A 25541-nucleotide genomic window follows, 5' to 3' on the forward strand; every position below is an offset into this window, starting at 1 on the left:
AGTACAGTGAGTCACTCTAGCAAATTAAAATAACTCAAGGAAGAGGTCATTGGAACCTCCACTCTGTAGCCAGTCAGATGGACAGGTAACAGCCTGGGGCTTGTGACTTGAATGTGAAGTAGGGGTTTGGGGGGCAGTCTTGTAAGACTAAATCCTTAATCTGTGGAATCTGATGGCATCCCTGGGTAGATAGTGTCAGAATTGAATTTATTTGACAAACTATGAGAGACTATGGACTCTGAGAGAAAACTGAGGTTTCTAGAGGGGAGGGGTTTGGGGGAATGGGTTAGCCTGGTGATGGGTATTAAAGAGGACACGTACTGAATGGAGCACTGGTGTTATACGCAAACAATGAATCATGGAACACTACATCAAAAACTAATGATGTAATGTATGGTGATTAACATAACATAATAAAATAAAAAAATAAAAAAATAAAAGAATTGAATTGAATTCTTAGATATTCTGCTAGTGTCTGAGAATCACTTGGTGTTGTGTCGGGGCGGGGGAGCCTCCCTCTCCAATGTTGGAACTGGGTCCAGAAATACTAAAAGGGTTGGTGTCGGTAGTGTTTGTGTGTGTATGTGTGATTATATATTTAAATAATTATATATTTGTGTGTATATATGTATATATGTGTGATTGTATGTCTAAATAATTACATATATAATAGGAAAAAAAATAGTATTAAGCAGATGCAACAGGGTAAAAAAAAAAACTAAACTAGGTAAGAAAGGTAGCTATAAAAACTAGAGGAGAAGGTGAGAGCCCTGCAAAAATAACGAGGCTTAGTGATAGGAATAGGAAAGGGATAGGAATAGGAAACCAACAACAAACAAACAACATAAATAAAATAAAATCACACAGGATATGTTTAAAAAGCCAACTACAAAATATTTCAGTTTGCCACCACAAAAAATTAATTTTCTGCAGATTTTTAGGGGTAGAAATAGCTTAAATGGATCAAGACACAACGCTCTGAATCTCGCTGTCATTAACTTCACCACAACTCTCCTGGTCTTCACCCAGAAGCCATAGTAAAGGAAATTAAACAGGACTAGTTAAACAAATTAACTGATTGCTGGGACCCAATGAAAATAAGTGTACAGCTAGATTCTGATGAATGAGAAAATTCCTTTCCTGGAGTCTGGCAGTTGTGAATGGAAGGGGTTGACTCTATGTGGGGGTGATGGTTGTGGTAAGGAGCCAGTTTCCATATAGAAGCAGAAATAAGTTTCTATAGGGAGATGATGAAGACAGGCTCAAGTATGCCGCTGATCATGAGAGAAACTCCCAAACAGGGGCTTCTCATGGTAACTGCTACTCTTCTTCAGAAAGATTTTTCATCATTGTTGGGAAAAGAGGGGTGGGAGTAGTCATGGCAGAACATACCCAGGTGTTAGTGCTGCCCTAGATTTAAAAACATTGGCCATCAAACACACTGCAGGGTTCCCACAGTGAAACTTCTCTAGCAGATGCTTCCTTTAGAACTTAACCGCTATTCTCAAGTACCTATCCATGTGCTTCTCTATTGTAGCTTGATACCTTAATAATTACCATTATTCTAATTATTTGTAGCCATTTTATTTATTTATTTATTTTTAAGATTTTATTTATTTATTTGACAGAGAGAGACACAGTGAGAGAGGGAACGCAAGCAGGGAGAGTGGGAGAGGGAGAAGCAGGCTTCCCGCTGAGCAGGGAGCCCGATGCGGGGCTCGATCCCAGGACCCTGGGATCATGACCTGAGCCGAAGGCAGACGCTTTACGACTGAGCCACCCAGGCGCCCCTGTAGCCATTTTAAAATCACATTCTATCTTATGATTACTGAAAAATTATATACTCATGTGAAAGTAACTTAACTTTATGATGCTGAAGATTTTTTTCAAGGAGTATGATATTACGTAACATACTGAGTTTGCTTATTTCTCTTGAAAGTACCTTAGTCAACTTTATAGGAAATTATGTGGATTTTTCTATATTTAAATTCCAGTGTGTTTATTCCAGTCTATAACTGGGTCTAAATCCCTACACTTGATAGTATTGCCTTGCATTTAGAAATTCCTCTAGTTGTGCTGAAAATGAGGTTTATATAGCAGCATGTTCAATAACTATTCATCAACTTTTGTAACTAGAAAACTCATATTGGTTTATATAAAGGAAACCAGCTAGAGACATTTAGCCACAAACCAAATAGCAAGGGTTATATTTATTATTAAAATAAATAAGTTGTTGAACTAAACAGTAGCATTCCAATTATGCAACAATGATGCTATAATTGATTAGAGGAATTCATTAATAATCTGAAATTTAGCTGAGAATACCATGTAATCTAATCTCTCCCTAGTAATACCATTATTTCAGCAGAAAAAAAAAACAGCTTCATTTTGATTACCTAAATCACAGCCAATAGAAAATCCCCTCAGAGTGATAAATCTTATTGCTCTTTTAAATTGTTTACCATCTTTAGTAGAAAAATATTTGACACGTATCAACTCGTATTCCTCCCCCCATTATTACCATGCATTTCTTCTTAAATTACTTATACTAGTAAAGTTAAAGCCCCCTTCCAAATTCATATCAATCTTGGGATTCATGGGTACACTTTGCCTTAATGTTAATTGAGAAAGTAGGTGTTTACACTGATTTCCTAAAGTTAAAGCACAAGCTATGATTGCAGCAATAAACACAGAGTCTCTCTGTATTCATTTATCAGTCAAAAAAATCTTATCACTTAGTTTCATTTCTTTTTAGTGTGGAGCCAGTTTCCATGTTAGAATGCTCATTAATATTTAATATCTTATGGAAATATATTTGTTTATGGTGATCATTCATTTCCATTTTCATTGTTGCAAAATGTTTATCAGTTTATGGCATGAGATATTACTTATGTTTCCATATTTGGGTTGTCAGAAATTCTCCCAATCAGACATAATCATAAACAACCACCTTGATTTCACAATTATCTCATTTGTTCTGAGTGGTAGCAAGGGGCAGGAGTTAAAATCTTTCACACATTACTGTAGCCTAAAATTGGTAGATTCTCTAAGGTGACTTGAGAGGAATTAACCCTATCACCTTTCTAGAAAAATACTAGATTGCTCTGACAAATGTTAAATTGCCTCAAAATTAGATCTATAGGAATAATTTTCCATTTTACCCACAAACAACAATAACAACAACAACAAGAACAACAAAATAACATTAAAAACATCTCACCTGTTTTCATTAAGATGTTTCATAAGGTATTTGTCACTAAGAATGACATTACAACATTCAAAAGTTGACTATTTAGTTTCTCAGATTCCTCTTGATGAAACTCTTAGGAAGGAAGAAAGGAATTAACATTCATTAGCATCTGCATTGTGCCAAGCAGTGTGCTAGGTATATTTGATCATTTGATGAGAGGCATGTAACAAGGGGTTTAACATCACAGGCATGAGTTTGTATCCTTCCTTGCACGTATACCTGCTAGGTGTGACCTTGAGTGGGTCAGTCTTTCTGTGCTTCACATTTCTCACTGGCAAAATAAGTGAAATTCTAGAATTTACTTCATAGGGTTGTTTTGAGTGATAAACTAAGTTAATGTAAGTAAAGCACTTGGAGTGCTGTTTGGCATGGAGTAGGCACTTAACATTAAACATTGGCATTATCTTCATCAAATCTTATGAAGTGAGATGCCATTATCCCTATTTTGCTGATGAGGAAACTAAGTCCCAAAAAGTTGGAGCTATTTATGTAGAAGCAACACAGGAAGTCATACTTTAGAATAAAGAGCTTTTACCACTAAATTATGTTTTGATTTTTTTTTTCCATTCTAAGCACATACTGATAGTTTCCCCTCTGCATATTAACTGAAAAAAACCCAAACAGATCTTGTGGCTGTATGTTCCTTAGACTAGATACAGTAGTTACTTTAAATCTGATAATTGCAAAGCGGAAGTGGCAGCACATAATGTAAGTCCTCAGTTTAGATTGTGTGTGTGTGTGTGTGTGTGTGTGTTTAAGGGGTGGGCACAGAGGAGTTTTGTTTTAAAACTTATATATGAGGAATAAGAATTTTATTGCACCTTTGAATCACAGCCACAGAAGAGAGCCCAATTAAAACTATGATCCAATGGGGGAGCCTGGGTGGCTGTCGGTTAAGCGACTGCCTTCGGCTCAGGTCATGATCCCAGGGTCCTGGGATCGAGCCCCGCATTGGGCTCCCTCCCCGGGGGGAATCCTGCTTCTCTCTCTCCCACCCCGCTGCTTGTGTTCCTGCTCTCCCTATCTCTGTCTCTGTCAAATAAATAAATAAAATCTTTAAAAAAAAACACACACTATGATCCAATGAAAGCTATGTGTAGCTCGACTGAAGATAAGACAAAAATTTACAAGGGCAAAATTAAATAAACTAAATGATTGTTCGGGTTATATGCAATAGTAGCAATTGAATTTTTTTGTAATGATTCCAGGTAAGAGATAGGGCTTTGACTCTTAGGAGTGCATGTAGAAATCTGCCATCACCATAGGATTCACTGGTAAATATACATACAAGATCTGAGGGACATCATAGAAACTTTAGATTCAATTCTTAAAGATTGGCTGTCTATTCCATTTACTTTTGCAGCATGGTTTACCTCTATAATAGACACATATGGGTATATCTTATGTGCTGTTTGCTCTAGAACCTACAGGTAAATGGTAGAAAATTTTTCTAAAAAGACCCTGAATTAAGTAGACTATTTGGGGGGGGGGATCCAAGTTCACTTAATGACTGCATAACCTTAGATCAGGTACTATTTTTGAGACTTAACTCTACATTATTTAAAATTTCATTTATGTTTTTTAAAAGTCATGTTAACAGTTATTATTTCAGTTCATTCCCTTAGAAATCCTATGGAATGAGTTGGCAATCACTAGTATTCCTATTTTAAAGCCAAGAAATCTAGATTTCAGAGAAGTGACTTCCATTGAGTCAAACAGAACAGAATAGGTTTGAAACTAATAAAAATAGCTGGTATATACTCAACACAATTCTAAATATCTTATGTCCACTTATTTGATCTTCACAACATCAAACAGATGTAGGAGCTATTAATATATCCATTTTACAGATGAGGTGACTGAGGCATTGTAAGGTTAAGCATCTTACCTAAGGTCACAGCTAATAATGGCAGAGATGGAATTCAAGCCCAGGCAACCTGATTCTAGTTCCCATACACTTAATTACATGACACACTACCTTTTTAAGGGCAATAAAAATAATAAAACTTGTGGTTCTTGCCTTCACATTATTTAGACTCTTTTACAAAGATAGTGAAAGTATAGATACGCTTATCATGGGAATGAGTTATGGTTTCTTTGGAAGGAAAAGAATATTGCATGTGGAATGTATATTATTTCAGTACTCCTGAATTTGTCTAGTTCTTACAGTCTTGCTTTATAGGGCCTAGAGGGAGAAAATAGTCTTATCCTATAGCATTTGAGGCTGGAGCTGTTACGGTTGTGGTGTTGAAATAAATATGTCTGCTGTTTCTGCTCTAAAACTAACCCAGTCTAGGAATATAATAGGGTTAGGAATTTAAATGTCCATAGCACTCAAACTGTAATTTAAAGCCACACACTTCGGACTTTTCTACCACCTATTCTGTAAGCTTCCTGAGAGTTAACTCCTTTGTCACCAAACCCAGCAACGCCTACTGGGCATGCCCAGTGATTTGGTTAGAGCTTCGCATGGAGTTTCACTTCCTCCAGGTTTTACCAGCTGCAAAAGAAAGGAGGAGACGGAGACAAGACTTAAACAGGTAGAGAACTTGGTTCAGCTCAGAATGTCCGTGGCCAAGGCAGAGCACGGAAAACTGGGGGAAGACAAGAGGCTGTCGCAGAAAGCACCCTGTCAGACGGACTTGAGTCTGGTCTCCAAGTTGGCGCGTTAGCCCGGTAGGTCCCTCTTACGTCTTCTTGGCACAGCCTAGGCAGATCGTGAAGGTTTGCAGAGATCACTCAGGCTAGGACCACAGTAAGGGGTGGGGCAGGGACGTTGGATCTGGGGGAATGCCAGCGACTGTGTGAATCTTGCCTGTCCCTGCGTTCCTCGAAAAGCTGCAGCTTTTCAAGGGGTCCAAACAGGAGACCAAAGCGCGCAAGTAAAACCCGAGCTCATCTTAATCACTGACTCCTTGCCCCCTTCCTTTTAGCTGCCGAGCTCTTCCCTGGCACCCTTTCAGGTACCCTCGCCCAATCACGACTAAATCCCGGAGAAGTGGAATCTCCACACAGGTTTCCGTGGGTCTAGCAGGGGCCTGGGCATGCTCAGTAGGCTACGTGGTTCTCTGGTTCTCTCTCTCTGTCTTTCGGGGGAGGGTGGGTGGTGACAAGTTAGAAGCTCTTGCGGCAGGTCCCCGCCTCCAGGATCGGGCTTCCCCTGCAAAGGGACGAAGCAAAGGTATAAACACCTCGCTCCGCAGCATCCCGACCTGGAGGGGCTGTGCCCGCGGGCCGAACCCACCAGTATCCCCGCCTGAGGACGGCCCGCCGCTCTCCATGGTACTGCGGAGAGCTCAGCTCCGCCCTTCTCTTTCAGAAGGACAGCACCCGGCGTCACGTAACCCAGCCTTCTCAGGCTCTACCACCGCCTCCTCCTTCCCAGCTCTTTCCCTCTCTTCCTCCTCCTCCTGCTCCCCTCCGTTGCCTGTTTTCCCCTCCCGCACTCTTGGAGATAGACGCTCAAGCCTGACGCCTCTGAAAAGGCAGCGGCAGTCGCCTTATCCACAGACCTCAGGAAATTCGCTTTGACCGATGCATGCTTCAGGCTCTGGGTCGAGCTAAGGGGAATAACCGGGCAGGTAAAGAAGCTCAATTTGGGTTGGGGGAGGGGATGGGGCGAGGCAACCTGGAGAAGGATATATTTCCCCCTAGTAACTGAGCCAGGATCTGCCACAAATGCACAAGGAAGGATGGGTGGTGGGAGGGTGGAGGAGTATAAATCTTCGTTGTTTTGCTTGAAGCTTTTTAAATAGATGGCAAGTAGATGAGATGGTGGAACTGAGGTAGTAACTTAAAGGCTGAATGCAGTGATTTATTAGCAAAAGAAAGAAAACAGACAAGTTAGAAACCAAAGCAATAAAATATATCTGTATCTACATCTTTATTTCCCTTCCCCATCAGCCCCATGCTGTGCCTATCCTTAATTTGTGCAGTTGACTCCAGGCTCCAAGAAACTGCACTGGTATTAGAGATGGAGCTTAGAGACTGGGCGGGAAAGCCAGGGAGAATTTGGGTGTGCATTGGTATTGAGGGACTTTGCAAAAGCGAGGGGGGGAAAAAGCACTTCTCAAAATTATCCCAAAGATTTCAGGTTCTTTGCAATGGTATATATTGAAGGATGCATGGAAAGATATGTGTGCATATGTGTATGTGTGTTATAAACATATTAAAATAAATGCAACTGCAGCGGATCAGCATACTGTATCGATCCTTCCAGTGGCTTGGGAATGAATTTGATTCTAGAAATGAAAGAAAAGATTAATGAGGCTGTTAGTCTGCTTTTGAATTAGAGCGCTTCTTCCTTTGGCTGCAGTAAGGTTGTTTTTCAGATCCTTTTATTTCATCCTCTAATTTGTGAACTCACCAGGTTTTTCCGGCACCTAGAGAGAGAATCCTTTCTCCATAAAAATACAGATACTCTCACACACACAATGAGCTTCCTCTAAGAACTGGGAGAGTCAGTTGACCTCCCCTGGGGTAAGAATATATATGTGTTCTCCCCACTCTCTATCCCTTAAAAAAATTGTCAAGGTATGCATTAGTGGAGGAGGGCAGGAGAGAGGGGTGAAGAAAGGTTTTGTGATCCATGTAATATTAATTAATATAATAATTAGCTCCAATTGAGACACACACACAGACACACACACAAACACACAAAGGTTTTCTAACACATAAGCTTCTGGCTGGTTTCAAAGCACTACTCTTGATCTTAAAATTCCAGATTTATTTTGCAAATGACTGAAAAATTGTCAGATGCCCGAGTCCACTTAAAAATGAGAGTATATTGAGAGTTTATTGAATAATACGCTATCTTAGGATGATTTTTAAGAGCACCTTTCTTGGGCTTGGCACAGAGGTAGACAAGATATGGCTGGTGATTGCTGATGGTGTGGAATGTATCAGCCATAATAAATAAGCAACTGAGATTTTTATTTCTTTTTTATTTCTACTGGGCAATGTGTATGCGTGTGTATGTGTTGTGTTGTGTGTGTGTTGAAAAAGAGAGAAGCAGTCTTCAATTTCATCTGGGGAGGAACTTGAAGTGGGATCCCCTAGCTTGGTGGTGGCTCTCAGCTGACACCTGTAGGGATTGCTCTGTACTGAAGAGAAATGCTCTCAGCTCCCTCCATGGAGGAGGAGCAGCACAATGCGGTGCCATAAATTACTGCTAGTTTCAGCTTGTAGGGAAAAAAAAAAGTGTTAATTGGATAGTGAGCTTCTGTGTCCAGGCAATAAATGTGTGTGCGTGTTGTGTATGTGCGTGCAGGGGAGGGGGATGTGGTATAGTGGGAAATGCTGAGGGAAATGCATGTGTTTGCTTGACATGACCAGATGAACCATTTGTGATTTTTTTTTTTTTTTTTTTGGTCAAAATGTGAGAGTAATGTTTTTGATAAAAAAAAAAACAACAACTTAAAAACAACTCACTACTTATGATTTCTGTACTATTTCAGGAACCTGCCAGATTAGGGTTAAATAAAGAGGTGATTTTATAGTGAGTGATTCAAAGATATGATTTTATATTCTAGCATTCTGGAGTCTTAGCAGCTAAGGTGACACACATGCCGACTGCTGTTCTGACCACACAAATTCTAAGAGCTGACATCCAGATAAAGGACTTGAAGAGGAGTTAAGATCACTACACTGTTTGGCAAAATATCAAATACTTTACCCATCTTTAGAGGAGTTAATATTATGGCAATTGAGACATAAATGCTGCCCCAAATAGATAGGACTCCAGTTAGATGTCTTCTCCTATAACAGATTATTCCTTTAATAAAAGGAGGAAAATACTTGTTTGAAATTTAAAAGAGGTTCCCAAGAAACTATCGATATTTTTTCTCTGAAAAACATAAAATGGTAAGAATGCTAGACAAATCCAAGCCAGCAGCTTCCAGTCGCAGTTTGATCTGCTTTGCCTGTTTTAAAATCTGTATTAACTGAGATTTGACTAGGTTGTATTTCTATTGTCCATGTTATCAGTACACATGATAAGTAGAAGTCCTTAAAAGGGCCTTTTTCCTCCCCTTTTCATATTTTAAAAAATTAAACTTTCTCAGAAAAAGTAAAAGATAACCATAAACATATCTCTATAAAATTCTGAGAGGGCTACCTATTAACAGTCATAATAAACTGCAAGGGTGTAATGACTGATTGTAAAAGTGCAATATTAACTATTAGGAGATATTAGGTCTTCCTTGATAGATCAGGATAAATAAGCCCTTTCCAGTAACGTTAACTCTGGCTTCCTAACAGCTCTAGTTATGCACCTGGTATCTGAGCTGAATAATGATTTATATGATACTATAAATGATTTTAGAACTTAATTTTTATTTTAATTCTCTGCAGATTTTCTGGGTCCTTATAAAAAGACAAAACCAAAATGCATCACCAACATACAACCAATTGATATGCTGGCATCTTAGCTTGGCCTTGCAGAGGGAGAGAGGAAAGAAGAGGAGCTGTTGTGACATCTAACAGCTTCTGGCTATTCCACAGCTTCTGGGTTCGAACCCTACTGTTGGGGAGGGGAAAAAGAGAAGTGAAATCCATCCTGTGAGGCCATGCATAAGGAATTCTGCGTTGGCTACAGTGGTTCAGGAAGTCCATGATATGACAGAAGAAGCAGGCCTTTGAAGCTACTCAGGGGTTAAGTGGTGCCGTAAAGAGGCAAGGAACCTGTCTCTCCCTTCCGGTTTGGGACACCACATCTGGAGGAGAAACACTTGAGGTATCCAAGGATCCTGGTTCATTGCTGGCTTTCTTGTACTTCCCTGAAAAGTATTCTGAACAGACTCTGCTTCGCTTTTGCCCGGTACCACTGATGGTACCTGGCAGAAAATAGTATTTGAGGAGTGAAGCATCTCTTGACACCACTGATGCCCTTGAACTAGGTCATCGGACTCAAATGGATAAGTGACTTCCCTTGACCTTCTGTTAACGCCTTTTCCAGAACGTTGCTTCCAAAGTGTATCCTCCCTTTGGTCTGGAAGATCTGCTGCTGCCCTGTACCACTGGGGTCTACGTTTTCCAGTTGGGAGGGGACTATCGGGAGAGAGGGAGGGGTTGCTGGAAGAAGAAGAAGAAAAAAAGAGCTAGATAAAGGAGGGTGCATCCCTCCCCCTCCTGCCCATCCCTTTACCCTACTTGTTTCCGGACCCTTATTTCTACATCACGGTGTCCAGGACCATTTTGACCCTGTCGGCCCCGGCACCCCCCCGCCGCACCCCAGCCCCGAGCATGGGGACGGCGCTTCTCCAGCGCGGGGGCTGCTTTCTCCTGTGCCTCTCGCTGCTGCTCCTGGGCTGCTGGGCAGAGCTGGGCAGCGGGCTGGAGTTCCCGGGCGCTGAGGGCCAGTGGACGCGCTTCCCCAAGTGGAACGCCTGCTGCGAGAGCGAGATGAGCTTCCAGCTCAAGACGCGCAGCGCCCGCGGCCTAGTGCTCTACTTCGACGACGAGGGCTTCTGCGACTTCCTGGAGCTCATTCTGACGCGCGGCGGCCGCCTGCAGCTCAGCTTCTCCATCTTCTGCGCGGAGCCCGCCACGCTCCTGGCTGACACGCCGGTCAACGACGGCGCATGGCACAACGTGCGTATCCGCCGGCAGTTCCGCAACACCACGCTCTTCATCGACCAGGTGGAGGCCAAGTGGGTGGAGGTCAAGTCGAAGCGCAGGGACATGACGGTGTTCAGCGGCCTCTTTGTGGGGGGGCTGCCCCCGGAACTGCGCGCTGCGGCGCTCAAGCTGACGCTGGCCTCTGTGAGGGAGCGAGAGCCCTTTAAAGGGTGGATTCGCGACGTGAGGGTCAACTCCTCCCAGGCCCTGCCTGTGGACAGCGGCGAGGTGAAGCTGGACGACGAGCAGCCCAATAGCGGTGGGGGGAGCCCGTGCGAGGCGGGTGAGGAGGGCGAGGGCGGGGTGTGCCTCAACGGAGGCGTGTGCTCCGTGGTGGACGACCAGGCGGTGTGCGACTGCTCGCGAACCGGCTTCCGCGGCAAGGACTGCAGCCAAGGTAAGGCCCGACGCCTGACCCACCGGGCGCCTCGGCCTGGGCAGGGCGCGGGGAGGCAGGGCGAGGCAGGCGGGGCCGGCTGGTGCATGGGGTCTTCCTTCTCTGGACAGTGTGTTTCAGCTAGTTTCAAGGGGAAGACCTGTTTGTGGCGTCTCTGCCTTATCACCTCCCACAGCTCCTCTTCATGGTTGGGCAGCCCCATTTCCAGGTTCAGTTTTCTCCTGGGAACCCTCGGTGCCAACCCCGCTTACTTCCAAGTGGCGAGTAGAATGACCTCTCCTCTTCAGATTCCTCGGGTTCTTTGTCAGGCTGCTCCCTAACTTCATTGGGCCATGGCCCGCCTGAATAACCGCTGTGCTTTCCTCTACCACCTCTAAGTCTGTAAAATACACAGATGTTCCCCCTAAGATGCAGACAAGCATCTAGAAGATTGGGCACACATTTGGTGAAGAAGGAAGTGCGGGAGAGGTTCGCTATGGTCGAGAATCTCCACGTTTGTTATTCGTGGTAAAGGACAGAAGGGGAACAGGATTCATAGGAACTGCTTTGCCTTTTATAAATAAAGTATAAAGTCCTGCTCCTGGTTGTGGAAAAAGGGGGCCATGGGATTAGGAGAAGCGTTCTTGGAATTAATGTTATTTTCTGTGGTTATGTCCAAGTCCAACATTTGTCAGTTTAGGAAAAATTATGTGATTTTTCTGTGATTTCTTGAAGTGGAAGACAGGTCAGCTAATATTTAGAAATGTTAGAGATTAAATAACATATTTCTTAATTAGCAAATGTCTTGGGAAGATAAATAACACAGAAATTTAGACGTTGTTGGACTGGGAATCTTCTGTAGGCTAGTAAACGGGGGATGCATATGAAGGATTGCAAGAGATTTTTCTGAGTACATTTAGCTAATGATATTTATCTGAGTAGTGGAGGCCAACCTGTAATTTCTGTTGTTTTTAAGGATTGAAAGTGTGGAATGAAAAAAAAATCATACCTAAGTTTTATTTTCTCCCCTTAATAAATAAAATTCAGTCATTCATGTGTCTCCAATATTGCTACATGACAACGACCAAGGAAAAATATTGTATAAATACCGAAAAGCCTATGAGCAGAAAGTGACTGATATGAAAAAGATGAGGCATGGATCTGTGGCTGAGCAGGAGAGGTGTCAGGGTTTAAAGTAGATAGCGTATGGGTCAAATCAAGACAGCACAGGATAAATGACATTTACAGCTGCAAATGTTTTTTAAAAGATGAATTATTAAATCTGATTTTGAAAGCTGTGAGGACAAAAGCTCAATGTGTGGCTGAATTTTATTGTATAATGTCTCCTTTTTTTTTTTTTTTTTTTTGCTGACACTGCTAAGAGGAACTAGCCCTTGTAAATCTTATTAGACTTGGCAGTTCTCTCTCATCTGACTTGAAGAGAAATAAAGACTTGATAAAATTTGTAATTGTTTAAATAGCAAAGGGAGTTTGTTAGGAAGAAAAAAGCTGGTCAGAGGGAAAGAAGAGTTCTGTAGCCTTTATGGGTTTATGGAAAAAAAGTAAAGGGTTATTTTATTATTCTCTCCCTTCATGAAGGTTTTTGTTTTCATTATGTTTTGGCTTAAGTAATTATAGAAGACTGTCTTCCACGGCCTATACTACACTTCAGCTTGGCCAGTAAATTTCCATGGATTTAGTACCAGGCTTTATAGTTAGGTTTTACCAAAATAAAACAGGACATGTTTTTCCTCTCCCATATCTAATTTAATTGTAAATCTTGAATGAAATATCAGGTACATATGATGATTTGCTGTATTATAATTTGGAGCTCCATACCTCTGCACTGATTAATAGAAATACATTTTTAAAAATGAACATTATTTTATGGGAAAAATTGCTCTACGTATCCCAATGCCACTTTAAAATACAGAGCAGACAATTTAATGAAGGACACATGAGATATAACTTCCTTCCTTAAATTAGGAAACAAATATGACACAATGACAGCTTGTTCTGTGTGGGAGGGTGTTTTAAATTAAAATTTTTATTTTCTTGTGCATTTTAAATGTAGGGATCCAGGGATCATGCATAATCAGGAACACTTAAGAGTGGAGAAAGCATGGCAAAAGTAATATGTTGAAGAGAAGGAGAATTAGATGTTTCTGAAATGCATTTTATTTTGCCAGTGGATAGGCTCTTTCCATAAGAGGAGGAATTTGGAATTACCAAGATACATAATTGAACAATATAGTACCTGATGCTTAAGGTAATTCAATTCAGAAAAGAAAATCCATCAGGATGGTTCTGGAGCATTGATTTGTTTTGAAAATTTGATCTGAAAACGGAGTGCAAAGATCATCACTGGTCATGAAAGGAAAACAAAAGGCTGGATTCTTTTGATTATCACAGAAATGGGAGATGGAGTGATAAAGGCAGAGTCGATCTGCCCAGAAGGGTGGGCTCCAGTTTCTGTATTTTCTCTATTTCATATGTGTCAAGTGACTGTTAAATAATTAATTGAGAATGGATGCCTCTCCCAAAACCAATCATGTATTGATGGCCAGGGATAGATGGTTTCTATTCAGATGAAGTATGAGCAGAGCCCTGCCTCTAGCCAGTATTTACACTGAATGTCACATTCTTTTTAAAAACTAATTTAAAAACAAATCCACATTCATTAGAGAAAATTTAGGAAAAAAAATTAACAGCAAACATTAAACAAGATTCAAATTACATCTAGTTCTAACCACAATTTCTTTTTTAACTTAATAAAGTCTAATATTATTTAGTTGCCTTCATATTAAAAATACAGTAAGAACTACTAAAAAAGACAATAATCATATTCTTTCTCTATTTATTTTTCTGCCCCAGAATGTCTTGCAACAACTTCTGCCTCTATGGTTTTCTAGAATATTTTTATTTAATGAGCTCAATTTCATCCTTACTGTAATTTATTCAAGCCTAGCAAGTTTTATTTATTTATTTATTTGTTTGTTTATTTATGTAGTGATGGCAGTAGAACACAAGAAAGGTTATGTGTCATGACCAGGTTAGTGGCAGAGCTCACACACAGGTGCAGGCGCTCTCATTCTCGAGCCCTGTATTATCTTTTCCGCTGAATAAGGTTTCCATTTTACGAGTATGGATATTTTTTCAGGTTCAGGCATTATTCAAGAGAAAAAAATTATGTATAAATGGCTGATGGAATAGGACTAACCTATGTATCACTTAAGTTCTTTGACCCTGAAAATGAGCCTCAGAACTTCAGTATCCAAGAATGTCATCTTTCCTGAATGATGGATGCTTATGAGGTACATAGCTTTTTAAGTGAATCATACTCATCTAAGTGCCTCAGGACCATTATTATTTAATAAGTTTCTACTGAAGAGGACTATTAGTTTCTTAGCAGCTTAAAAGAATTAGTGAATTCCATGGCTGTCCAGCTTAAAAGTGAGAATAAAAGGCTGATCAATGAGAAGTGAAGTTATACTTTTAAAAATGATTTCCAGGTTTCATGCATTTTAGGGTCACTTATATTAAAATTTCATACTAGACTCTGGAGTGCCACTTTTATTTACTTTCTCTATGTAAATGGCCATAAACACATACCCTTACAATGGCTAATTACTAAATATTACTAAACATGGTAGTGTGATAGATGTCACTTAACAAAGCCCATGCTTTCTATGACTTCACTAATGTGACCAGATAAAGAACCATATTCACTTAGTCATTTCTACATTTATTTTTTATTCAACAAATACTGATTGAATAAAAAATAAATGTAGAAATGACTAAGTGAATATGGTTCTTTGTATGTGTCCGAGTAGCAGGCTCAGGTAAAAAAAATGGTGAGTAAACTCTCAGAAATAGTTCCTACCTTGCTAGACCTTGCATTCCAATGAGGAGACATAGTTATTTAAAAATAAATGGAAACTTAAAATGGTGGTATGTATTCTGGAGGACAGATACATGGTATTGTGAGAACTTAAAATAGTGTGAACTAACCTAATCAAAAAAGGTTTCCCTGAAGATTGAGGTTTAAAATCTGAGAGATGAGGAGTTAACCATGTAAATGCAGAGGAGAAATACTAGGTACAAAAGCCTGGTATAGGAGTGTCCTGGCATATTCAAGAAACTGAGAGAAGACCCTTGAGTATGGAGCTCATAGAGGAGTAGGGCCAGGTCTTTTGGGGCCTTCTAGACCATATCAAGGATTTGAATCTTTATGGTAAAAGTGATGGAAAAATAATGGAAGGAGTTTAGTGTGGAAGGTGGGGAGGAGGGAGCCATTATCAAATTTATATTTCAAAAATGTCACTCTGGCTACTGTGTAGGGAACACATTGATAGGGGGCCAGAGTAAAAGAGAAAACATTAATTTCTGTCAGTCAACAGAATTAGTTTAAGCACCCACTGTAAGCTGTAGACTGAACAAGGGGGACATAGCGAAAAACAAGATTCTTTAAGGAACTTAGAATCTTTGTGAGGTTGGTTATATATAGAAATCTAAGGCCATTCATTGTTAGGAACACTTGGTTCTATCTGTAAAATGTATCAGAACCCTTTCTGTGGATTATCATGTGGTTTCCTCAGATAAGCCTAGCAAATCTATAGGCTTCTTGAGCCCATTGGCAATGAATGTCATTCTATGTTGTATCCTTCAAGAACCTTGCTCAACATGCCTTTCTTGTGACAGTATATATTGGTTGATTGAGTCTAGGCTTTCAATATTTTAACTGTTGCAATAAAGAAAAATATTACGTAGGTACTTAATTTTTTATTTATTCTATTTGATAATTTTTATTAAGAAAGCCTTTAACACAAAAGCATTTGTAAAAACTATCACCCTCCATATAAACTAATACATTTATTCATCTCAATCCTATACTTAAATAGTGATGCTTACTGTATTTATTCCAGTGTGTAGATAGAGATATCTAATGGACCTGTCCTATTTATGATTTGTCTTTGAGGCTCTCCTATAATTTAAAGTTATTTACATGTATCTGCAGAGAAGCTAGGTAATATATTCGAGCTTTAAAAGCTTAAGACATTCCTATAGTTATTATAAACAGATCAGGTTTTTAGCATAAATTTACATATATGCCAGTGAAATCATGTTCCAGTTTTGGATACCTTTAGATGAAATGTGATAATAAACTGATAAAAAAATAAGAAAGGACTAATACTATATAATATTTATGTTATTCTTAGCTGTATTGTGAGAATCAGCACCCTGAGCTACACTGGTTCCTGAAAAACAGTCATTGACCACATTCTGTATTCTTTTCTCAATAAACATTTGGTGGCCACACTGCATGCGGGGTTAACTCCTATAAATATTCACTGAAAATTAAGTATCATAGATACTTATGTTTTGTTTTATTCTGGAGATATAAAGCTGCTGTTTGAACTTTCTTTGCAAACTTTTTTTGATAAGTGCACACGTGTATTTGATATAATTCAGAATAAATCATTTTTGCATTCTAAAAGTTTTGAGTTCATGCTCACTTGAGCACATATTCTAAAAGTTTGGAGTTTGTTGTACAAAACAATATTATGCAAACCTCATATACTTTTTTCTTGTGCACTTATGTATAATTTTATGGCTCAGTCCCTTTTCCATTACTCAAAACACAGGACTTGGTAAATTTCTTGGTCTTTGCTAAATAGTAAGTCTTAAAATGTCCCACTTAGGTTTTGGGGAAAAAAAGTTTTTTGGCTAGTTGTATCAGAGCTCTTCAGAAATTGCTTGGCTTTTTTTTGTTTGTTTTGTTTTGTTTTCTTCTCTTAAGCATAGATTCCATGTGTTTCTACTGGAACATGGGAATGGGTGCAGTGCTCTCTCAGATTCTTTTCTTGCCATGTTATTTACACAATGTGTGTAAACAGAATGTGGTAAGGTGTTTGAACAACTAAATTCCAGATGTGGCGTTGCCTCTAAATCACTGTTAAAAGTAGAGTAAGATCACTAATGTTCTGTATTTCAGTTTTCGAGTTTGTAAATTGAGAAACACATAATCAGGCAACTAATATATCGTGAACTTCTGCTAACCTATTTCAGATTATGAGTAGTTAATAAGGGTAAACTCCCAGAAAAACATGAACTTTGGAAAGAAATATCTAATGGCAGCAGGGTAGATGGCTCTAAAGTGTTGTAAATGTTAATAGTGGAAATGTTAAACGTGTTTCTATAAATCTATGTTGGGGTCATTTTAGGTGAAGTTTATATCATTTATATCCAATAGTATATATAAGATTTGTTAGAGTTTTCTTATTACACAGTGATACCTTGGTACAGACAACCTGAGTAAAGAGGGCATTTGTTACCTTGTTCTTTCTTTGTAAAATCTGAACAAATGAAATAAATAAGGCAGCAGCTAAATGAGTGCATATTACATGATTCTATTTATATGAAGTTCAAAACAGATACAACTAATCTATGGTGATAAAGTTCAGAATGGGGTTACCTTTTAGTGGTATTGACTAGTAGAGGGCACTGTGGAACCTTTCACATGATCTGGGTGATGTTTATATGGGTATATATATTTGTAAAGATTCACTGAACTGTATATACACTAAAGATTTACATACATAAAGTATCTATACATAAGTATCTACACATAAGATACTTTATATATGCTCTACTTTAAAAAAATTCCTTCAGATTATAAAAGAATGATGCTCAATGAATACGTGTAGTGTGTACATATTCATACCCTAAATACATATGAAAATGCACTTTATGAAGGAATTCTTAATGGAAATCTGTATTTTAAAATAGTAGGCAAAAGAGTCAAATATTTGTAACATTCCAGAGAGCAAGTATATGTATATATGAGTAAATTTTAAGGGTAAGGGGAGTATTCTGTTTTAAACACCTGTACGGCTTTTAACTTGTTTCCAATTTCTTGTGCCTTTTGTAATAGAGATAACACATAGATAAAATAGAGATAACACAGATAAAATTTGCAACTATTGAACTAAAGTCCTACCAACACATTCAAGCAATGTAAGTTTTCCAATTAGGATGATTCAGTTACTGGAATTTTAAGTGATTGAATGATGAGTATGTTGTAAGAGCTCAATAATTTGAGTGAGTGTTGGGATATTGGAAAAAAAAATTACCAGTCTAACCATAACTCTCATAATATTCTCTAAATCTACAAATATACGTGATTTCTCCCCCCAAAATATTGGGCATAAAATTATTTCAAAAGGTGCACTAGACGTCCCTCCTTTCTTGGTACCATAAGCATCTTTTGTGTTTGAATACAATTTGAAATTATTCTGTTTAGAATCATAAGTTATTATAATTATCATTTAGTGCTTACTGAGTGAAAAGCATTGTACAGTATGCTTTGTCCGTCTTAGCCTTATTTATTTCTGTAACATCCTACTTGATAGGTTTTATAAAATTCCCATTTTACAGAGGAGAAAATTGTGGATTAGAAAAGCTGCCTTGCCAAAAGTCCCATAGCTCAATGGCAGAGCTGAAATCTGAGCCCAGGTGTGTCCATTGCCCCAGCAGGCAACTCTGTCCATTATATGACATGTGTGTTTCACTTAATAAACAGCTAATGGATGCTGGGAATTTGTTCTTGAGTTGTCAGCTTGCTGCTGATATGAATGGCTGACTTATAATAAAGCCTTCAGAATTGAAGATTGTGGCAGACCCTTACATTTAGTGCCATTTCCTAATGTCATGATAATAAAGAAACAGAATAGCTTGTCAGAATGCATTGCACTTTGTTTCTATAACACTTGCTTATTTGCTGCTTTTGTTGACCTTCTATTAATATTATGCTTAAAGGGTTGATTTTACTTTAATGTAACTAGAAGTAAAGCCCTAGTATATTGCATCTGAAGAATTACAGTTCTTAATCTCCTGAATGAAAATACTTAGTTTTCACAAAACAAGCAACACAGAATTTACATCCGCTTTAGAGTCTGGGAGATAACATTATTGAAATTATCAAAGTCCATGGTGATTTAGGACAAGTACAAAGATCTATCCCCATCACATAAGTAGACACTTAAACTTGCTGAATTAGAACATGGTTCTGCTGAAGGTTTAGATGATGGTACACTGGGCACTTAATTGAAATTATATAATGAGAAGGTAGTGTCTCTTTTTGGATGAGTTTGGCTTCCCAGCACATTGCCTAAAACTGAATTCAAGAGCGGTTCTTAGAGTTAGAAAGATGTATTCCCTAAGCTCTTTCTGGTATATATGAGATGCTATTATTGGAAAGAAGTGGGAGGAGAACAAGACTGACCTGGCAAGTCTAAGTGCTGACCTGGACTCTTGTCTAGTAACTTGTGCTCAAAAATGTCTGGACTGTAATTAGAAATACACTGACGCCACATTACAGGAACCAGTGTGACTCCAAATGGCACTTTCTTAGGCTGGTCCCCAGGAGGGACCTCGTGGTCCAAAAGTTAGAGGAAGGGCTGCCAAGAAGAACAGTTGCTTCACGAGCACCCTGACATCAGGTGGGGCTTTCTACATTTAATTATAGACATAGTGAATTCTGTGTGGATGACATTCCATAACAGAAACAACACTGATCACAGTTTAGGAGCTGCTGTTGTGGGTGACCTAACAAGACCGGGTGTTGTACGTGGAACCAGCTAAGTTTAAGTGTTACTCAGACATTGCTGGATTCAGCAGGATGAACTGCCCCAGCCCAGCAGAGGCAGGGAAATTAAAGACTCATGTTTTTCTTCTAAGTAATGATGTTTCCCTATAATTAAGGGGAATCGCTGCCATAGGGTAGATACTCCTTTTCAGCTTAGACTCCTTATCTGAATGCAGCACTGATTTTTTTTTCCAGCAAATAATGGGATTATTTATTTAAAATTGTTACATATGAAGCATAAGGGACTAAATTTATACAACTGAAAACATTGTAAAAATAGGAAGTAATATACTGTACTTCATGATCCAAACGCACAAGTAAATGTTTAAGACAATACTTTTATGAACCCCTATTTTAAAGATTGGGTCAACTTCCTGTGGCATAGAGTACTAAGATTTTTAAAGTGGTGAAAACATGTACTTTTCATATATAAATGATTGTGTGTATGTGTATAAGCACAGAGATATATACAAAAATATGACATATATAAGAAAATTATATAATAGAAGCAGAGAAGGATTTTTTTAAAGTCCTTGAAATCATGTTAAAATAAAATCTTCACAAATATATTGGTGAAACATGTCATTAAAATATAATGTCTTTGATTTAAAATAGTCTATGTAATACATATTTTTTTCTACACAAGACCTTAGAAACCTAAAAAGTCTATGCTTATAGTAAGACAAATGACCTTCTGTGATCAGGCATGGGATTTGAGATTTTGAAGTTTCTACAAAGTACCATTTTCATATTATTGATTGACAACATCCTAACTATTCCTGGGGGTTATATGAAAATCTAACCATATTAAGTCTTGCTCTAAGATTGTTCTGACAGTTACCAAGAGTAATTTGCTTTGATGGAACTTTAACTATCATTATTAAATAATTATAGTTATTATTTAACTATTTATTGGAATGAGACATAATTATATTCAAACACATGGAAAAAATTAGGCTAATATTAATAATGACATTTAAAAACTTTTATCCGTAAGAAAACTAGGGGGTTAAACTTATTTAATGAGCTCCCAGTGCGTTCAAAATAAGCCAACTGCCACAGGGATATTTTGAAAGAGCGATTTAGGTAAAAAAAAAAAAATAGCTCCCAAATTTCTTTTACCAGAGTAGTTGGAGTATCTATAAGAATTTTAGTTTTTAATATTTAAAGGAATCATGTGTAAGTTTCAGAACATGCCTTGATGGTCAGTTTCTATCATTATATAAGAATTTTTGGATGCATACATCATTAATTTTCTCTTCCTCTGGCCACTTCAACCTTTGTTTAGATTAGAATGGTAGAATTAAAATAATATGGCTTTTCTGTTTCTATCACAGTTTCTATTTTTTGGCTTCAAGTAACATTTAAAGTTGTTTTTTTATTGTTGCTGTTTTTTTTTCACTTGAATTTCATCCATTGTTTACTCTTCTACTCTCGACATTGATTTCCTTCATAAAAACACAGGGAGAGGTAGAGCTTCAAGAATTAGAGTAATTCTTCATCTGGGAATGGCACTCCTCTATGACTGTTAGCCGAGAGCTATGCGCTTTCCCAGAGGTCATTAGAAATAAAGAATGATGGGCACCTCCCCTTCCCCTAGACCCAAGATGTTATCTATCCTGGACAAAGTCCTTATTTGTATGACACAGAAAATGCTGTGTTTCATCCTCAATAGAAGCAATAAAGATTTGGATTGGGGCCAAATATACAATCCTGTAGTGTCTTCCGCCCACAAGGGATGGAGGATGGAAGGATGATGAGGCCTCAGGGAAGCTGTGGAGCTTAAGATGTGTAATAATTGAGAAAATGAGCCTGAAGACTGAAAGAGGAACAGGAAATAGGAGAAAAGAAGATGATTGGGGGAGAAAATGAGTGCTGGAGAAGGTAAATTGAGAGAGAGAGAGAGAGAGAGAACAGAATTTGAAACAACCAGAACACTAAGAACTGGTGGATTAAAATAAGAAAAATCACACACCTGGTTAGTGGAAGAGGGGACTAGAACATGAATTTCTTGACTTCTAGCCCTAAGATTGCGCTGGAGAGCTGGGAGGAAGAAAAAGACAGGACATTATCGTCTAAAATTTTAGTCACATAAAATATAATCATTCTTTAGTAGGTTCTGACAGTATATCATTGGACTTTGTCCTACTAACAACAGGAACAGCAATAGCAAAACCCTGCATAACTCATACCCTGTGCCAGGCACTATTTTAAGCTCTTTATACATACTAATTCATTTAATCCTCCCACAACCCTATAAAGTAGGTGTGATTTCCCCCAATTTACAGCTGAGAAAACTGAGGCACAGAGAGATTTTTAAAATTACTCAGTTCACATCCTGGGAAATTGCAAAGCTGGCATTCATACCAAGGCTTTGAGACCTCCTGAGGACATGCCCTGAACTTGCAATTCCTTCTTTTTTAATGATAACTGAATGTACATCCTCCGCACTCTCTTTCACGTATGAGAATCTGCCCTGTGTCTAAACAGTGCCTGTATAAACTAATGCAATTTCATTTTCTCTCCCTCTCAGTATTCCATCTAAGTGTTTAATAACTTTTCCTGGGCAGAATTTCTTCTTTAAATTTAATGAAAATCCTTTCTCTGCTGACATAAATTAATTTCTTCTTGTTATGTCCTCAGTGGAAATAAAATTCATGTAGTCAATATCCCCTTGAATTATCTTTATCTGCTTAAGAGAAAGAGTGCTGTCTTCACTGAACTAAAAGTGTTTTAGATCCCCCTTCTGTGAAACTGATCTGACATTCAGCCTCCTTGCCCTAATAGCCACCTGCTTTATTTATGTTACTCACTGCTTCCTCCCCTCATTAATGCCTCCCAATGCTTAGTTCCTCAGACCTGGGACAGCCCTCCCCTCCGTTCATCACATGCTGCACTTTCAGTGACTCCCTAACCTTTCCTTTTGCTCCTATCTGGCTTACTAATTTCCCATTATATCTTGAAAATATCAAGATATGTATATATATATCTTGGGCAGAGGCTTTCTAAAGTCCTTAGTAGGTGGTTGTTATTTGGCAGTTTAAAAAAAACCTGCCTCTTACTAGTGTCTGTAGATCAGGCAGTCTAGAATTGTGTAAAGGGAAAAGTCTTGATAGCATTGCATTTGTTAGCAGGAAAAGTAGGCCAGAAAAATATGAGTTGACAAACAGAAAAAAGAATTTGGACTAAAGAGAACTGGCAGCGGTTGTCTCGTCCACAGAGGACTACACAGTGGAAATGGATTTGAACAAGAGTGTGTTGATTTAGGCCTAAGGAAAGAAAACAGCATTTGCTTGTAATTCTAGTATAAGTGTGAGAACAGGCTAGCAGAAGTGATGGGTGAATCTCTATTCCTGGAGATCCTTAATAATAGCTTAGATACGCAACTGCCAGTTTTAAATTGCTTAGGATTTCCCTTTTTCTGGTCAGAGGCTTGGACTAAATGGCCTTCAGAATACATTTTCAGCTCTTATATCAATTATGTAAATAATCAAACTTTTGGGAAAACATTTAACACACAAATTTCTCAAATATGAGATGGAAATAGCCCCAAACAATCCTCCCCCCCCAAAAAATAAGCCCAAATTATCCACTGGCGGGGGAAAAAAAAACAAGCAAACAGAAAAAACTACTTTAAAAAGTATCTGAAGTTATAATTCACAGGTGCATTTGGATAAAATATGGCATCAACTGCCACAAGAGAACTTAGTTCATGAATTACTTCCCAGTTGCCTTAACTTGCTGTTGCTGCACATAGGTGTCTCTGGAATGCACTCTGGGCAAGTTCTTTGCCCACATATTTGTGTTTGCCTTGAGCCAGCTGCCCTTGTCGTCCTCTTTACGCCACGGACTGCCCCAGTTTCATGTTTCCTTGAATGTGTTTGAGCTCCAGTTACAGCCGCTGCCTGTGTCTCAACTCAATTCACACGTCCACTTGTTCATCGTGCCTTCTCTAGGGTTTCCTCCCCAAGCTGAACCCACCCCATCAGGTGTGGTGCTCCTGCCCTGCTGCGCATGTCTGGGCAGCATAGCCACGTGATGCCCTCCTGTATCTGTCCTTTTCTGTTCTGTGTCAGTTGCTCTTTCTCTGGGAAACACAGCTTTGGACGGAAGGGGTTTTGGCACTGGTGTGAATTCTTCCTGGAGGAAAATGGGATGAGAAGGTTGAAAATAATTTTTTTATTTAAAAACAAAACAAATAAAATAAAACCAAAATAACCACAACATTAAAAAACACTTATTCATGGGTACTCTGTAATGTGTATGGTTTCTCAGTACAACAGGTTACACAAACCAGAAATCTAGTCTCATCTTTGAGTCCTATGATTTTTGCCCATTCATCATTCCCAGACCACTTACTAAAGCTGTTCTACACATCATGAGACCTTAGCACCTATGTAGTTGTTCCCGTCTGTGTTCTCAGTGCTCTCGAAGACAAAATTTGGAAGCACAAATGAAAGTGTTGAAACCTAAATACAGGTATAAGATATTCAGGGATCAAAAATATGAATAAAACTTACTATCTGGTGATTAACATAACAATAAAAAATAAAAAAAACTTACTATCAATCACAATGTGCGAAGACCTGTAATAGGGTGCACGTGTGTACCATTTAGTGATATCCTCAGTTGTAGTAAAAATGAGCCTTACTTTTGAAAAACCCACGTACGGTGGTGTGCCTATAAGGAGTGACAAACATGTGCGTCCTTTTAAAAATTATAGGTAATGGATTGTTCACACTTTCAATTAGGTTACCGTAATTTCAAATTACTCCAATCACTGGATTTTTCCATATCACAAGAAAACAGTTTGTGGTGAGTCATTAGATAGTTATAGAGGATAGGTAGAAAAAGCATCAGATTAGCAAATACTTGTTTTGGCATAAACCGAACAAGGGAAACTTGTTATTTTATCTTTTGGTGAAATACTATGTTTTGCTTCACCACCGGTCTAAGAATTCAAAGGGAAGGAAGTCACGTTCTGGTGGAGCAGGCTGGCAGATACATGCCTGATTGCATGAATTTGTTGCATGAAAGCAATAAATGCTGTCACAGGTGTGAGCAGATATAGTCATGTGCTCTCAGTGACCAAGTTCGCTGGATTCTACTGATACACTGTTTCAGCCTTTCCTGTTCACCCATCAGGATTGTTGTTATAATTTTTACCAATTTTCCTAATCCCAAACACTACTCCTCATTTCCCCACCCAAAGCCATTCTTCTCTACTATTGGGATGATCCTTTAAAAATAGTATTTCTCCTTTGGCTTAAGGATTAAGGAGAAAGCACACATTCTTAAGAATGGCAAGCAAGCACTTTTTAAAATCCATGTCTGATCTTTCCAGTCTCATTTCTTACCATTTTCTCCCAACAGAAACCTTGTGACCTAAGCCAACATTATTTGTATTATGAATAATGATTGCATTTACATGTCTTGGAGCCCTTTCTAGTGCTATTCTCTCTGGACCAAGAGCCTTCTGTCCACCCTGAGTGAAATTCTACCCATCATTCTTGACTCATCTAAAAGATCTTTCTGAAATTCTCCCTGACGTTCTTCCCTGGCCCTCCTGCAGAGCAAATGTTGGCTTTGTGCAGATCTTTGTTCATATAGTATTGCACTCAACACATTTTATTATAGTTATTTAACACCCC

The 25541-nt window shown here is 38.7% G+C and overlaps 1 protein-coding gene across 21 annotated transcripts in view; it reads left to right on the forward strand.

Annotated features, from left to right (window-relative positions):
• Nucleotides 1-5707: 5707 nt before the first annotated feature.
• The window catches only part of NRXN1 (neurexin 1), a 1113724-nt gene continuing 1093890 nt past the window's right edge, over nt 5708-25541 (forward strand). For 6 of the 21 annotated variants that reach the window (XM_078056575.1, XM_078056585.1, XM_078056579.1 and 3 more), the window contains exons 1-2: nt 6387-6831; nt 9602-11264. In XM_078056575.1, coding sequence (XP_077912701.1) covers nt 10493-11264 — 772 coding nt within the window. In that variant the 5' untranslated portion in view covers nt 6387-6831; nt 9602-10492. Of the gene's footprint in view, nt 5927-6383; nt 6832-9601; nt 11265-25541 lie in introns of those variants that run through there. The other 15 variants (XM_078056569.1, XM_078056582.1, XM_078056576.1 and 12 more) reach the window with 6 other exon arrangements.

This window comes from Halichoerus grypus, chromosome 10 (genome assembly GCF_964656455.1).
Source record: "Halichoerus grypus chromosome 10, mHalGry1.hap1.1, whole genome shotgun sequence".
Classification (NCBI taxonomy): domain Eukaryota; kingdom Metazoa; phylum Chordata; class Mammalia; order Carnivora; family Phocidae; genus Halichoerus; species Halichoerus grypus.